The sequence below is a fragment of the Thamnophis elegans genome, chromosome 16 (assembly GCF_009769535.1).
Source record: "Thamnophis elegans isolate rThaEle1 chromosome 16, rThaEle1.pri, whole genome shotgun sequence".
Taxonomy (NCBI): domain Eukaryota; kingdom Metazoa; phylum Chordata; class Lepidosauria; order Squamata; family Colubridae; genus Thamnophis; species Thamnophis elegans.
The window spans coordinates 27,472,185-27,485,956 of NC_045556.1; the positions used below are offsets into that span (position 1 = coordinate 27,472,185).

At 45.4% G+C, this 13,772-nt stretch overlaps 1 protein-coding gene across 1 annotated transcript; it reads right to left on the minus strand.

Annotated features, from left to right (window-relative positions):
* Nucleotides 1-278: 278 nt before the first annotated feature.
* Nucleotides 279-3,983, minus strand: LOC116519582 (ficolin-1-like). The gene is made up of 10 exons (XM_032233532.1): nucleotides 3,800-3,983; nucleotides 3,560-3,673; nucleotides 3,240-3,293; nucleotides 2,944-2,979; nucleotides 2,571-2,597; nucleotides 2,295-2,342; nucleotides 1,726-1,853; nucleotides 1,267-1,396; nucleotides 939-1,073; nucleotides 279-529 (listed from the first exon to the last, which is right to left on the minus strand). The coding sequence occupies exons 1-10, from the start codon at nucleotides 3,885-3,887 to the stop codon at nucleotides 279-281; spliced, it is 1,011 nt and encodes a 336-aa protein (XP_032089423.1). The 5' UTR covers nucleotides 3,888-3,983.
* Nucleotides 3,984-13,772: the final 9,789 nt, after the last annotated feature.

A 13,772-nucleotide genomic window follows, 5' to 3' on the forward strand; every position in this document is an offset into this window, starting at 1 on the left:
ATCCCCTTGGAATAAAAGAGACATGGAGGCCATCAGCTGGATAAATGATCATATTTTTATTTATTTATTTAACATTCGTTGACTGCCCAACTCCAGTGGACCTGAAGGAGAGCAAATGGAAAAGCCCACCCACCCCAATTCTGCAAGATCATTTAATCAAGTGAATTTTGTAAAATGCAAGCTCTCTATCAAGGTAGCAAATCAAAAGCAGAGGGGATGGACTAGATGCCCTTTGGAACCCCTCAGAAAGAAAGGACCTATCAGCCTGAAGGAGCTGCCTAAAGCACAGGACGGATTTTCATTTCTGTGCGCTTGTAAGAGTAGTGGTAGCCTTTCCCTGTAAACCAGTTGATGCCATCGGCGTCGGTCTTGTGTTGTCCCAGCCAGTATCTCCCGTTGAGGTTGGCATAGTGGCAGGTATTGTACCACCAGGCACCTTGGTACATCTCAGCACAGTTGCTCTTTTGGGAGTCCTGCCGTTTTTCCTTGGTGGAGAAGGGCATGTTGTTGTGGTAGGAGAGGGAGTCACCTGGGAGGAAGAGAGGGGGGATGGGTGCATGGAAGGCCAGCCCAGAGCATCTCCAGGGAGGCTGGATATTGGATATATTGGATATAAGTTTATTTATAGGCCGCCCTTTTCCCTGAGGGGACTCAGGGCGGCTAACAACTTATAGGGAGGGGATACAAACAGTAACATATAACATAACACATAATTAAAAAATAAACAACATTCATTCAACATTCGGGTGGGGGCAGATCAAATCTTTACCCCCAGGCCTGGCGGGATAGCCAGCTCTTGAGGGCTGCGCGGAAGGTCTGAAGGGTGGTGAGGGTACGAATCTCCACGGGGAGATCATTCCAGTTTCATTGGCCTGCCTGGCACAGCCCAATTCCAAGAGGCTCATGTAGAAGGATGCTGGATTTTGTCAGGGACTCACCTGCAGAGCCTCCCATGAAGGCTCCCAGAGTTAGCCGATACCAGTCGGATTCTGCCGCCACCTGGAAGGATGCATATTTGGCGAAGGAATGCTGATTTTCAAAATCAGTGAAGTCGATACGCAATTCATTCCTTCCTAGGGGGAAGAAAACGGCCACGTGAGTCAGTTGGCGCACTGCCCAGTCACCGAAACTCACAGCCCTGCAGGTATGTTTCTCTGCTGCCTCACCCATCCACAGAGGCCCCCTCAAAGCTGTTCCCAGCAAGGTCCATGCGCCCCTCTACCCTGGCAAGAGGGGGGTTCAGGGCTGCAAGGGGAAGCCCCTCACCCAGCGAGGTCAAGCGGTGAAGGTTGTCATTCCCCAGCCAGAATTCGGTCAGCTGGTTTCCAAATCCTCTCTTGTAGGCAGCCCAGTCACGGAAAAAGTCCACCGAGCCATCCGACCTCCTTTGGAAGACCTGCGGGGGAGAATTGGGACCCTTAACCTTCCCTCTGAGCAGGTCCCAAAATCATACTCTTCCCTCCCTTCCCAAATTTTAGGGGTCTCAGAGCTGGTTTTCTCCACCCAGAAGTACTGGACCCCCTCCAGGATCCCTCTGTCTCCCATCCTGGCCTCAGGAAAGACTCGGTTTCTGGTTCATCCCATTCCTGGCAGGCAGCAAAGTTACAATCCTGGGTGTGTCTTCTGTGGGGCACAACCCCATGGAAGGTCCCTTCAAGGCACAGTGGTCAGAAGTGCCACACGCCTTGGCCATGCCTGGGTAGAGCCACCCTCTGCCACACTCACAATCCATCCGCCTCCATCGGTGTCCATGTCGCACAGCACCTGCAGGGGCCGGCAGTCCTGGGGGTAGATGGTGTACCAGCCGCTCAGGATCGTCCCTCTCTTCAAGAGCTCTTTGCAGTTTGGGGCTCCTGGGCAGAAAGAGGGCAGGAGAGGTTGGCGCTCTCTGTTCCAGGGTCTTTGCCAAAATGCCCCTCACCTCACTCAGTCCTGAGGGCCGGCTCAGTAGCTGCAGCCAGTTGGCAACAGGCATCTGGCTGGTTAGCAGACCAAGCGGTTGCAGTGTGGGGTTGCAAGTTGGGGGTGGGGGCTACTCTTAACTTTGGGTGGGTGGGCTGGATCCCCCCTTGAAAGGTTTTTGGTAGTGGACTTTTTCTTCTAAAGATGAAACATTTTTAGGGCACTTTTCCCTCATGAACCAAAGGTTGCAAGTGGTCAGAAGTGGATTCTGCAAATACTGGAACTACCTGGACACAACATCAGCTTTCCAGGGAATGGGGGGGGGGGGCAGCCAGGAAGGGAATGAGTAGTAAGAACCCCTCCTACACACACACACAGACACACACACTCACCTTGCTTGCACCGAAGTGCCTCCAGCTTCTTCTCAGGATACCATGATGCTGACCTGAATTGGGAGGGGGACGGAGGCTCAGCTACATCTGACATGCCCCAGGCTGCCTACCTGTCAGGAGTCCAACTACATATCCCACTGAGCTTGTTGGGGGGCTGAGCGGTACTATTCAGCCAGGGGCCCCTTTGCTTCAGAGAAGAGAGAGGCTGGCAGAGGCCCCGATCCAAGGCAGGTCTTCCCGCTGTTCCCATTTGGGGGGGGGGGGTGCAGTCCTTACCAATTTCTCCTGGGTCGCCTTTCTTGCCTGCAATGCAGAGAGAAGGACAAGTGAAGAATTCCCCCTCTTTAGGAGGGTCCAGCAACATTACTGGGACACAAGAGGGGGTGCCTGGCAGCTGAACCCCCAAAGCCCAGAAGTAGCAACACCTGCCAGGGGGAAACAGGTACCAATCTTTCTCCCCAGAACCCCGAGGGGCCCCATAAGCCATGTTCAAGGGGGCCCCTTCCTTTTGGAAAATGCTTCTGGCACAGTGGAGCAAAACCAGATGACATGATTTACGTCATTTGTGAGAAACACCATGTGCGGCTCGGAGAGTGAAGATGCGCACAATAAGAACCAGGGTCCCAGAGGAGCACAACCAAACTCTTACCTTTCTCTCCAGGTTGTCCTGGGTCTCCTTTTTCTCCTGAATCAAAGGGAAGAAATTCTTTTGAGACCTCCTGCGCTCAACCTGGTTCAAACCCCAGGAAGCCCCAGGGATGCCAGCGCTGTTTTCCCGCCCACACAAAGGGGAGCTGACAGGTGAGGTTCTGGGGCCCTGCAGGGGGCGGCAGTGTGTGATTGACCTCTAGGGTCAGTTGTAGGGTCCCAAAGTGGCCCTGTCTCCACCAGATGCCCAAACACACCTGCAACCCGGGAATCTGAAACTCTCTCTTTCCATCTCACCTTTTGGCCCAGAGGCTCCATTTTTTCCAGGGATTCCCTGCAAGCCTCTTTCACAAATTAAGGAAAGGCATGGTGAAGCTCCCAGGTGCCCACAGGGAGGGAGGGGAGTAGCCCACTGCTCAAAGGTGGCTGGGTAGGCAGCCCCTTGCCAGCCACTCTGTGATTTGCGCAGGTTTAAACCAGAGCAGGCAACTTAACCCAAGGAAATGCCCCCTTTGGGAGGGGGAATTTCGACAGGTCGACTTTGTGACAAGACGAGTCATTTCTTTCAGAAGGGGTCAGGTTCAGGAGCCAACTTCACCCTCTGTCCACAGACCCACCTTTGGCCCCTGGAACGCCAGGGGGGCCCCGTGGCCTTTGTGGTCCTGGCAAGCCTTGACTCCCCCGCACAATGGCTATTGTCTCATTGCCATCCAGGCCCAGCTCCTTCAACTCTGCAAAGGAAGGAAAAACATTTGGAGCAAAAAGAAAGTGCTTCTTTTGAGCTGAGCTCTGAACGCTGGCAGAAAGTCAAGTCGCTGTCCCTCCTGCTCCTCAGAGCTAACCTGCCTGATACTCACCTGGGCAGGAGGACTCCTGTGCCCCTTGACAGGTTGCGATCATCAGGCAGAACAGGAGGAGACCCACTTGCTCTCCAGCTCTCCTCATGGTGCCTGCTGGACTCTGACTGCAACCTGCCCCGAACCCTCTGCTTTTATTTGGCCAGCCTGCTTTTCTTCCTTTCCCCTTTCAGTGGGTCCATCAAAGCAACAGCTTCCTTGTTGCTCAAACAACACACCTGCCAGTTAAACACATGGATATTTCTTCATTCTAGTGGGAGGCACCCCATACGCTACAAAGCAAATTCGCAAGGGGAAACAAGGGGCGGCTACAAGTGATCCCCTCTTCTTGCTGGCTGGTTATCTGCAGAACCACATTTCCAATCCAAAGTCAAAGGACCAGTGGTCCAATGGCTAAAATTATTCCACACTTCAAATCTGGGGAAAGTGTAAACCAACTAAATAGCTACGGAGTATACTTTTTCTGATTTTGTACAAATATGAACAATGTGACTGAAGGATTAAAAGCAACAAGGCAAAGAGAAGGTTGCAATCAATCAAAATAGAGCTTGGAAGGGACCTTGGAGGCGTTCTAGTCCTACCCCCTGCTCAAGTAGGAGACCCTTTACCATGTCAGATAGTTGGCAGTGTTTTCTTAAAAACCTTCAGTTATTGTTTTTGTACCTTACCAAGAAGGAGCTTGTGGTCTACTTTGTCAAATGCCTTGCCAAAGTCAAAGTATACTGTTTCCTCATCTTTTTCCTGGTCTACTAGTTTAGTCACTTGTCAAAGAATGAAATAAGACTGGTTTAGCATGATATGTTTTTAACAAAGCCATGCCGGCTACTGGTTATAACTTTATTCATTTCTAGATATTCACAGATGATTTTTTTCACGTATTTTATCCAGTATTGGTCAGTGCTGTGAATTCCATGAGGGAAAAGGTCCATTTGATATGCGCATGCGTGAGAATGGGAAATGGCTGCCGAGCTTCATCGCTCCGGCTCACTGAAAATAATAATGGAAGAAACTCTGGGACCAGGACCTTGGACATGGTAAAGGAGGGGTTCCTGCAAGAGGCCAGCGTTTGGGCTGTCCGGGGGGGGCAACTACCTGGAGGGGGATGCCTTCAGGTGGCTCCTGGACGGTGTTACCTCCCTCGGCGGCTTCTCTGTACTTTTGTGCTGCAGCTGGTCGGCGGCGGCGGAGACAGCATTGCACAGGCAGTGACGGTTTTGGCCTCGTTGCCCTGGGAGGCATTGGACTTGTGCCGGGCGGTGGCAGCGTGTCAGTTTATGCCCCGAAGAGGGGGTGGTGAGCTCTACAGGAATGTTTGCTTGGACTGGGGGGCTGGTTTCCTGCTGCCACCGCAGTTCTTCTGACCCACCCCCTCCTTCCCTCTTGGCGTGGCGTTTCTTCTACCTTGCCGCTGCCACTGTGGGGCTCCCCGCTGCCCTACTTTTTGCCTGCTTCGACCGCGACTCCGGGAGCTCTGCGACTGGTCTTCTGTTGTGGCCAGTGTCATCTGCTGCTGCTGCTGCCCCAGGAGCGCCGCTTCAGACAGCACCATTCTCTGGACCATCTTATTCCTGGTGCCATTATTCTGGATAGGTGGTGCGCCTGGGGACTAGATGTTTACTTCCTCCAGCGGCCACCATTTCTGGCCTTGACTGGTGCCTTCTTCACCTTCTTCTCTCCGGTTTGTCTCCCGAGTAGTTGTCAGGGCCCTGGTCTCAGGCTGCTGTTGCTAAATGCCAGGTCTGTGGTTCACAAAGCTCCCCTCGTCTGGGACCTAATATTAGACGAGGGGGCAGACCTGGCATGTATTACTGAAACCTGGATGGGCCAGAAGGGAGGAGTCCCCTTCACTGAAATGTGTCCAGAAGGGTTTCAGGTGCTCCATCAGCCGCGACAAGAGAGAAGGGGTGGGGGAGTGGCTGCCATCATCTGAAGGTCATTAGTTCCTCGTAGGATCCCTGCTCCGGAGTTTGTCGGGTGTGAGTCCCTGTTGGTGAAGTTGGACCTTAGGGGTCAAGTGGGCTTGTTGTTAACGTACCTACCTCCCAACAGTGTTACAACAGCTCTCCCTGTGCTCCTCGAATCAATAGCTGAGCTGGCGATTGAGTTCCCCAGGCTTATAGTGCTGGGGGATTTCAATCTGCCTTCGCTCGGCGAACGTTCTGATGGGGCATAGGAGTTCATGGCTTCCATGACAGCCATGGACTTGACTCAGATAATTCGGGGTCCGACTCATACAGTGGGTCACACGCTTGACCTCGTATTTCTCTCGGAGCAGTGGAGTCATGATCTAGGTTTGAAGGGCATTAAGACCTTGCCCTTGTCATGGTCTGATCACTTCCTACTGAGGCTTGACTTTCGGAAACCAATCCCCCACTATAGGGAGGGGGAACTGATTAGGTGGTTCCGCCCCAGGCGCCTGATGGACTCTATGGGATTTCAGACGGTGCTTGGAGAGATACCTGACTCTCTCGTTCACAGTCCGGCGGGGTCCTTGGTCGCTGCTTGGAATTCAGTGGCGGCGAAGGCTCTAGACCGGATTGCACCTTTACGGCCTCTCCACGGAACTGATTAGGTGGTTCCGCCCCAGGCGCCTGATGGACTCTATGGGATTTCAAATGGTGCTGACTCTCGTTCACAGTCCGGCGAGGTCCTTGGTCGCTGCTTGGAATTCGGTGGTGGCGGAGGCTCTAGACCGGATTCCGCCTTTACGGCCTCTCCGCGGCAGTGGATCCAGGAGGGCTCCTTGGTTCACCGAGGAACTCCAGGAGATGAAGCGCCAAAAGAGACACCTAGAGCGATGGTGGAGGGCCAGTAACTCTGAATCCGACCGAACACAATTAAGAGCCTTCATTAGGACTTATCCAGTGGCAATACGGATGGCAAAATGTGCTCATTTTTCCACTCTTATTGCATCCGCAGAATTGCGCCCAGCCGCCCTGTTTAGAATAGCCCGCTCCCTCTTAAAAGGGAGGGATGTGGACGACCCTTTACAGGGCAGAGCTGAGGAATTTGTCCAGTTTCTGTCAGATAAAATCGCTCGGATTCGGACGGACCTGGGCTCCACTTGGACGGTACCAGCCGAAGTACCGGGGGAAGGTCTTGAGCAGATTTTATGGAGCGAGTTTCAACTTGTCACTCCTGAGGAAGTGGACAAGGCCATGGGAGTGGTGAGTGCCTCCACCTGTATACTGGACCCATGCCCCTCATGGCTGGTCTTGACCAGCAGGGAGGTGACACGTGGCTGGCTCCAGAGGATAGTTAACACCTCTCTTCAGGAGGGATCCTTCCCGCATCCCTTAAAGGATGTGCTCGTGAGACCCCTCCTTAAGAAACCATCCCTGGACCCAGCCATTTTGAAGAACTACCGTCCAGTCTCCAACCTCCCTTTCGTAGGGAAGGTTGTGGAGAAGGTGGTGGCCTCTCAACTCCGACGGACCTTGGATGAAGCAGATTATCTGGATCCCTTTCAGTTGGGTTTCAGGCCTGGTTACAGCACGGAAACTGCTTTGGTTGCGCTGATCAATGATCTCTGGCGAGCCAGGGATAGAGGATACTCCTCTATCCTTGTGCTTCTTTTTTTTTTCTTCAATATTTTGAGCCCACTTTATCATGCAATCTTTAACTAATTCTGTTTCCGAATCCATCTGTATTAATACATTATATATCCTCTTTATATGCATTAAGCTTTGATCTCTTATTTGTTTAAACAGATTATCCTCAACTTGGATAAAACCAATTTTTTGATCTATTTTCCACCTGGCCTGTAATTGCCCATACTGGAACCATGTTTGAACTGTCTTCTCCTCTTTTAATACCTCTAAGGATTTTAGTTGTAGTACCCCCCTTTCCAAAATGAGAAGCTGTCTGTAACTAATTCTATCCTGTTTTTGTGCTATATTCATATTTTCAATTGCATGTCTAGGAATTGCCCACATGGGTATCTTGTCGTTTAGTTTATATTGTTATTTTTTCCAGACCCACAGTAAAGCATTGGTAAAATGTTCATTTTCACTGCTGCTATTCTACCTAGCAAAGATAAGTGCAATTTCTCCCATTTTTTCATCTCTATCTGTATACTATGCCAGAGTGGTTCATAATTATACTTATATAGTTTCCCATTTGAAGTTAAAATATTAACTCCAAGATATTTGACCTTTTTGACTACCTCACATCCTAACATTCCTCCTAATTCTTCCTTTTGTTTAGTATTCATATTTATAGCTAATATTTTTGTTTTTCCTAAGTTTATTTTAAAACCAGACACTTGACCATATTGATTAATCGTATTCATTAAAACCATACTGGATTCCTGTGGTTGTTCCAATGTTATGACCAAATCATCCACAAAAGCACGCACTCTGTATTCTTGCTGCCTAATCTTAATTCCTTTTAGACTATCCAAGCCCCGTATTTTATTCAACAATACTTCCAAAGTTATAATAAACAATAGTGGGGACAAAGGACAGCCCTGTCTTGTAACTTTTCCAATTTGAAAAGAGTCTGTTAAACTTCCATTGACTATGATTTGAGCATTACTAACATTACTTTTCATCTGTCTCCCCTGTATAAAACCTGTTTGGTCAGTGTGTATTAATTGTTGAATAACCAGCATTAACCTATTTGCTAGTATTTTAGTAAAAATTTTATAATCTACATTAAGTAATGAGATAGGTCTATAGTTTTTTGGTTGGGTAATATCTTTGAGAAACTTTAATTTCCTGTTTATTTCGTTTTCATTTTCATTTTATACAATCACTTATATACTGTGCATTTTAAAAAAAAAGGAAAATCAATGAACACAACTCATCTTCCACCATAGAAAACCAACATAGCACTTCAATCCCCCATACACCCTTTCTTCTCCCCCTCCAACTTTCATTTCTCCCCTCCAACATTCCCCTCTTCTACTTCCCTTCCCCCTCAAACATTCCTTTCTCCCCTTCCCTCCATCTCACCCTCCTTACATTCCCCTCTTACTCCCTCTTTACTTCTCCCTCTTCTTTCCCTCTACTCCTCACTTTGGTGTATCTCTACAATTCATTAATCTATTCAGTTTATATTTTACTCTAAAATTAAGAAAAATGAAAAGAAAAAAGAGAAAATAAAAGAAAAAAAGAAAAAAAAGAAAAGAGAGCAACAGTATACAAGTGCATTCTTATTGTTCTGAAAATTGGGACTGTATTTCCACCCTCCCCCCTCCCCCCCTAAACCCCCCTCCCTAACCCCCTTTCGGCTTCCCAGGTCCCATACCCGGCATAACTTTTTATCAAGCACAGTCTGGAGTATATTAAAATCAAATAACTTTAGAATTAAAAGATAAAAGATAAATGAAAAACAAAAAAAAAAGGAAATAGTAAAAAAAGAAAAAAAACCACACACACACACACACAAAAAAAGGAAAAACGGGAAAAATCAACAAATTCTCTACATTAAACTCAGCTTCCCATCATTTTTAAATCTTAAACAATGTACCTCATTCCTAATTTCAGTTATTTTATTACTTGCAGGATTTCAAACTATATTGAAACCAAGTAAGTTAATTAAATGGAATTCCAGCGAAGGCCTTATCTCTTTATCTAAATATCCAAACCTTTGATTTATCTCTTTTACCTCCTTCTCTATTAAACCATTTAAACATTCAGATGCTTCTCTCGGTTTCCTTTTCCAACTCCTTCCATCCTGCCTTTACCCGTGTCCATATATATATTTTATTTTCATCCGTACTCCTCTTATATTTGCTTCACCTTCCTGCAGACTCTATAGGTATATCTTTCCAAACATTATATTCAAATAACAATTTATACAAAGATCAGCTTACTTTCTGTCTCAAAATAAACTCTACTTAAACCTTCACTACCCTCCCATCTACCCCACACTTCCCAGCTCCATTCAACCCGAACCACAATCCAAGAAGATCACGATCTCCGCTCTCCTCACCCTAAAAAATAAATCATGAACAATTAAGTAGAAATTCAAAGTTATCCATCGAGTCCTGTTTAAATCCCATACAATATATATTCCAAAATCATCGCCACTTCTTTCAGTCTCTTTCAGTCTCAATGTCTCTTCGTCAGTATGCAGCTATACCGTTTTACCCAAGACAGAAATCACAAAGTATTATTCAGATTAAAAATTAAGCAAATGTTTTAGAAGCATAACTAAGTCTTTATTCTCTACTCTTCTGCCCTTCCGGAGGGGGAAAGCAATGCCTCTCGCCTTGTAGCCACGTGTTCCGCTGTTTCTCTTCTCCTTCTCCTTGTCTTTCTCCATGTCCGGGTAATTCAGGAAGTCCCGCCTTCAGAATATTGTAATAGAAATCTCGGGCTTCCCAAACAGAGTTGAGGCAATGTTTTTGGTTATCAAATGTAACAGTAATACCAAACGGCACTTCCCATCTGTATTGTATCTGAGAGTTTCTGAGTTCCTTAGTTAAGAAGGCATAGTCTCTTCTGGCTCTTAATATTTGAGGTGGTATTTCTTTGAAAACAATCAAGTCCTGTCCATCAATTCGCAGCCTATTATTGTAGAACTCCTGTATTATCGCGTTTCTGGATTCTCTTGTGGCAAAATATATAATTATGTCCCTCGGAAGTTGTCGCTGTTTTGCTACGTACGAATTATGGCGATAGATTTTTTGAATCTGCCAATCAAAGTTAAGTCCCGGACTTCCCACCGAGCGACTAAAAGCCTCAAAAAAGGTCTGTTTCAAATTCTCCTGCTCATTTTCACGCAATCCCCTAACTCTTATTGCAGACTCAGTCTTCTTATAATTTATCATGACAAGTTGTTTTTGCGCAATTTGGATTTCCTGTTGTAATATTTCAATTTTAGATGTCAGGTTGGAATTAGCTTCTTCCAAAAGTTCCAATTTATCCTCCATTCCAGCAATATAATCTGTCATAACATTCATAACCTCGATCATATCCTCCTTTGTTTGAGCAATCTTGGCATCAAGTCTGTCATAAAAGTCTGAAATAAATTTTTGCATTTCCTCTCTGAACTCTTTAAGGATTTCAAAAAGAAATTCTTTCGTTAGCAAATCTCCAGTAGAGGGCGTAGAAGGCAAGGACAGCGGCTTTGTAACAAATGCCTGAGATGAGCGTCTGGGTTTCGATTTCGGTGCCATGATAAAAAGGGAAGCAAACAGAGTCTCTGCTCACGTTAATTTGAGATAAGGTAGTTTCAACAAACCCCTGGCAATCAATAAAAAGAAATCTTCGAGAGAACAGGGCTAATTAGTTTGTAATCCCTTAAGTCTGTCCAGGAAGTTGAAGATATATCGTTATAGCAAATGCGGAAGTTACAAAATCGCCATTTTTTTCTTTTAAGAAAAAAAAAAGGTTAAACAAAAGGAGTCTTTTATAAAATTGAAGCTGGTATTTTAAATAGAGAAAAAGGAAAAATTCACAGGTATGTTCACTGCCCGGATTAATCTTAAATGGGTTAATTACAAAGGCTTGTTCTGGGGGGGGAAGTAACTCGCCTAGAGCTGAAAAAAAAACAGCTGAGAAGATCTGGCCGGAGTAAATGACTCAGCTTTCGTTGATTCACTCTCTTTCGTTCGCAGCCAAAAAGAAAAAAAGGCTACGAACTTCAAAGAGGATTCTAACTGGCTGAGGGACCCTCCCTACTTTTTCCTTAATGGAAAAAGAGTTATCTAAGATCTTAAATAGATATACGAACCAGAACTCTGAGGGCAGCTTCATTAAGCTGCCGACGGCGGCAAGAACCTCCCCCGGAAGCCTGGTTGGGTAATATCTTGATCTTCTTTGGGTATCAAGGATATAAACACTGTCTTCCAAGATGGAGGCACCTTACCTTCCGTTTGAATCTTATTAAATAATTCTTTAAGAGGTTCTACCATTTCTAACTTTAAATTTTTATAGTAAGCCGCTGTCAAACCATCTGTACCTGGTGCCTTCCCTGACTTTAACTGCTTAATTACCTGTAAAATTTCCCCCAAGGTTATTGGTTGGTTCAATTTTTGCCTGTGCTCTTCTTTAACTAAGGGTATTTTCTCTTTATCTAAATATTTCATGGCACGACAAAACCGCGGTCCACTAAAGCGCGCCCGATTAAAGCGCGTACCTGACATCAGCAGCAGCGCGACAAATACGACCGCGGAGAAAAAAGGGCGCTTTAAAAAGCGCTTTTAAAGCAAGCCGATTCACATAAAGGTAAGGGTTAGGTTTAGGGTTAGGGTTAGGTTAAGGGTTAGGGTTAGGTTTAGGGTTACGTTAAGCGTTAGGGTTAGGGTTAGGGTTAGGTTAAGGGTTAGCGTTAGGTTTAGCGTTAGGTTAAGGGTTAGGTTTAGGGTTAGGTTTAGGGTTAGGTTAAGGGTTAGGCTTAGGGTTAGGTTTAGGGTTAGGTTTGGGGGGGTTAGGTTTAGATTTACGCGTTAATTTTAAGTTTACCGCTCACAGCGTGCTGTTTTCGTCGCGCTGTGATGACGTCACGTACGCGCTTTCGTCGAGCGCGCTTTAGTCTACCGCGGTTTTGTGGTGGCACCAAATATTTGTCTATATCTAAACCATTAATTTTATCCCCTTTATACAACTCTGTAAAAAATTCCCGAAATGCCTTTTGAATCTCCTCCTGTTGAAACACCTCCTTCCCTCTGTAAGTCAGTTTAGATATATTTCGAGTTTTCCTTTTTTCCCTAATCTGATAAGCTAACCATCTGCCAGGTTTATTTGCATTACAAAAAGTATTGTGTTTTGTGTATAACAAACTAGTGGCTACCTGGTCAGAGATCAACATGTCAAATTAAGATTTTAATACGGTGATTGCTTCCTTAACCTTTGTATCGCCTGGATTCCTTGTTAACTCCAACTCTTTCCTCTTAATTTCCTCTTCCAATTCTATTCGTTTTACCCCTTGTTTATATCTATGTGATTTATTTATATTTATCAGCACTCCTCTCATATACGCTTTGCTTGCATCCCATATGAATTCCATAGGTGTACCCTTATTCATATTAAAAACAAAGTATTCAGATAATAATTTTTTACAATCATTGATATACTTTTCATATCTAAATAAGTTTTCATTCAATCTCCAAGACCTTCTTGCCCTTCCCAATTCCATCCAAACTGGGTTATGATCCGAAAGGACCCTAGCCGCAATCTTTGTCTTCTTCACCCTAGAAAGCAGATCATTAGTGATTAGTATAAAATCAATCCTAGAAAGGGATTGATGTCTATCAGAAAAGAAGGTGAAATCATATTCCTCTGCGTTTCTTTCTCTCCAAATATCTCTCAGTTCAAAGTCGTCCATCAAGTCAAAAAAGGATTTAGGTAGTTTTGCTCGCATCTTGGTATTTGGGCGAGAAGTCTTCTTGTCTCTCTTAGTGTCTATCACATCATTCCAGTCACCCAATAGTATACAAGACCTATAGTCCCACTGTACTAATTTAGCATGAAAATTTGTATAAAAACTGTCTTGCTGTTGATTAGGAGCATAAATTTCCCCAAAGTAATGTCTTTTTCCCTTCTAGGATTAGATCTAATGCGATGTATCTTCCAAAGGGATCTGCTTCAATTAATTCAGCTTTCATATTTTTTCTTAAGTATACAACTATACCATTTTTCTTTTCCATAGCAGAAGCTAGAAAATGTTGACCAAGTTTTGAGTTAATCAGATATTTTTGATCAGTTGATTTGATATGAGTTTCTTGCAAACAAATTATATCATTCTTAAACTGTTTAAGATAGTGAAATATTTTCTTTCTCTTCTGTGGAGAATTCAATCCATTGACATTCCATGTTAAAATCTTAGTTCTCATGTTTGGTTAGCTGAAGCTTTTTTAGAGCCTCCTGCATGGCTTATTTAACCTTTGGCATAGCTCCTCCCACTGCTTCCAGACTTGTTGCTGTAGCTCCTTGATCGATGGCCGGTGATTGTTGAAGTTGTTGCCTTTTAGCTTGTTTCTCCATTTGTCTAGTAATCATATGGCTAGGTCTTTGTTCCATAA

Coding starts and splice junctions, on each gene's coding strand:
- LOC116519582 (XM_032233532.1), bottom strand. CDS start 3,887: ATGAGGAGAGCTGGAGAGCAAGTGGGTCTCCTCCTGTTCTGCCTGATG. Junction 2,980..3,239: donor TGGAGCCTCTGGGCCAAAAG/GTGAGATGGAAA, acceptor CCTTTGATTCAG/GAGAAAAAGGAGACCCAGGA. Junction 2,598..2,943: donor AGGACAACCTGGAGAGAAAG/GTAAGAGTTTGG, acceptor TCTGCATTGCAG/GCAAGAAAGGCGACCCAGGA.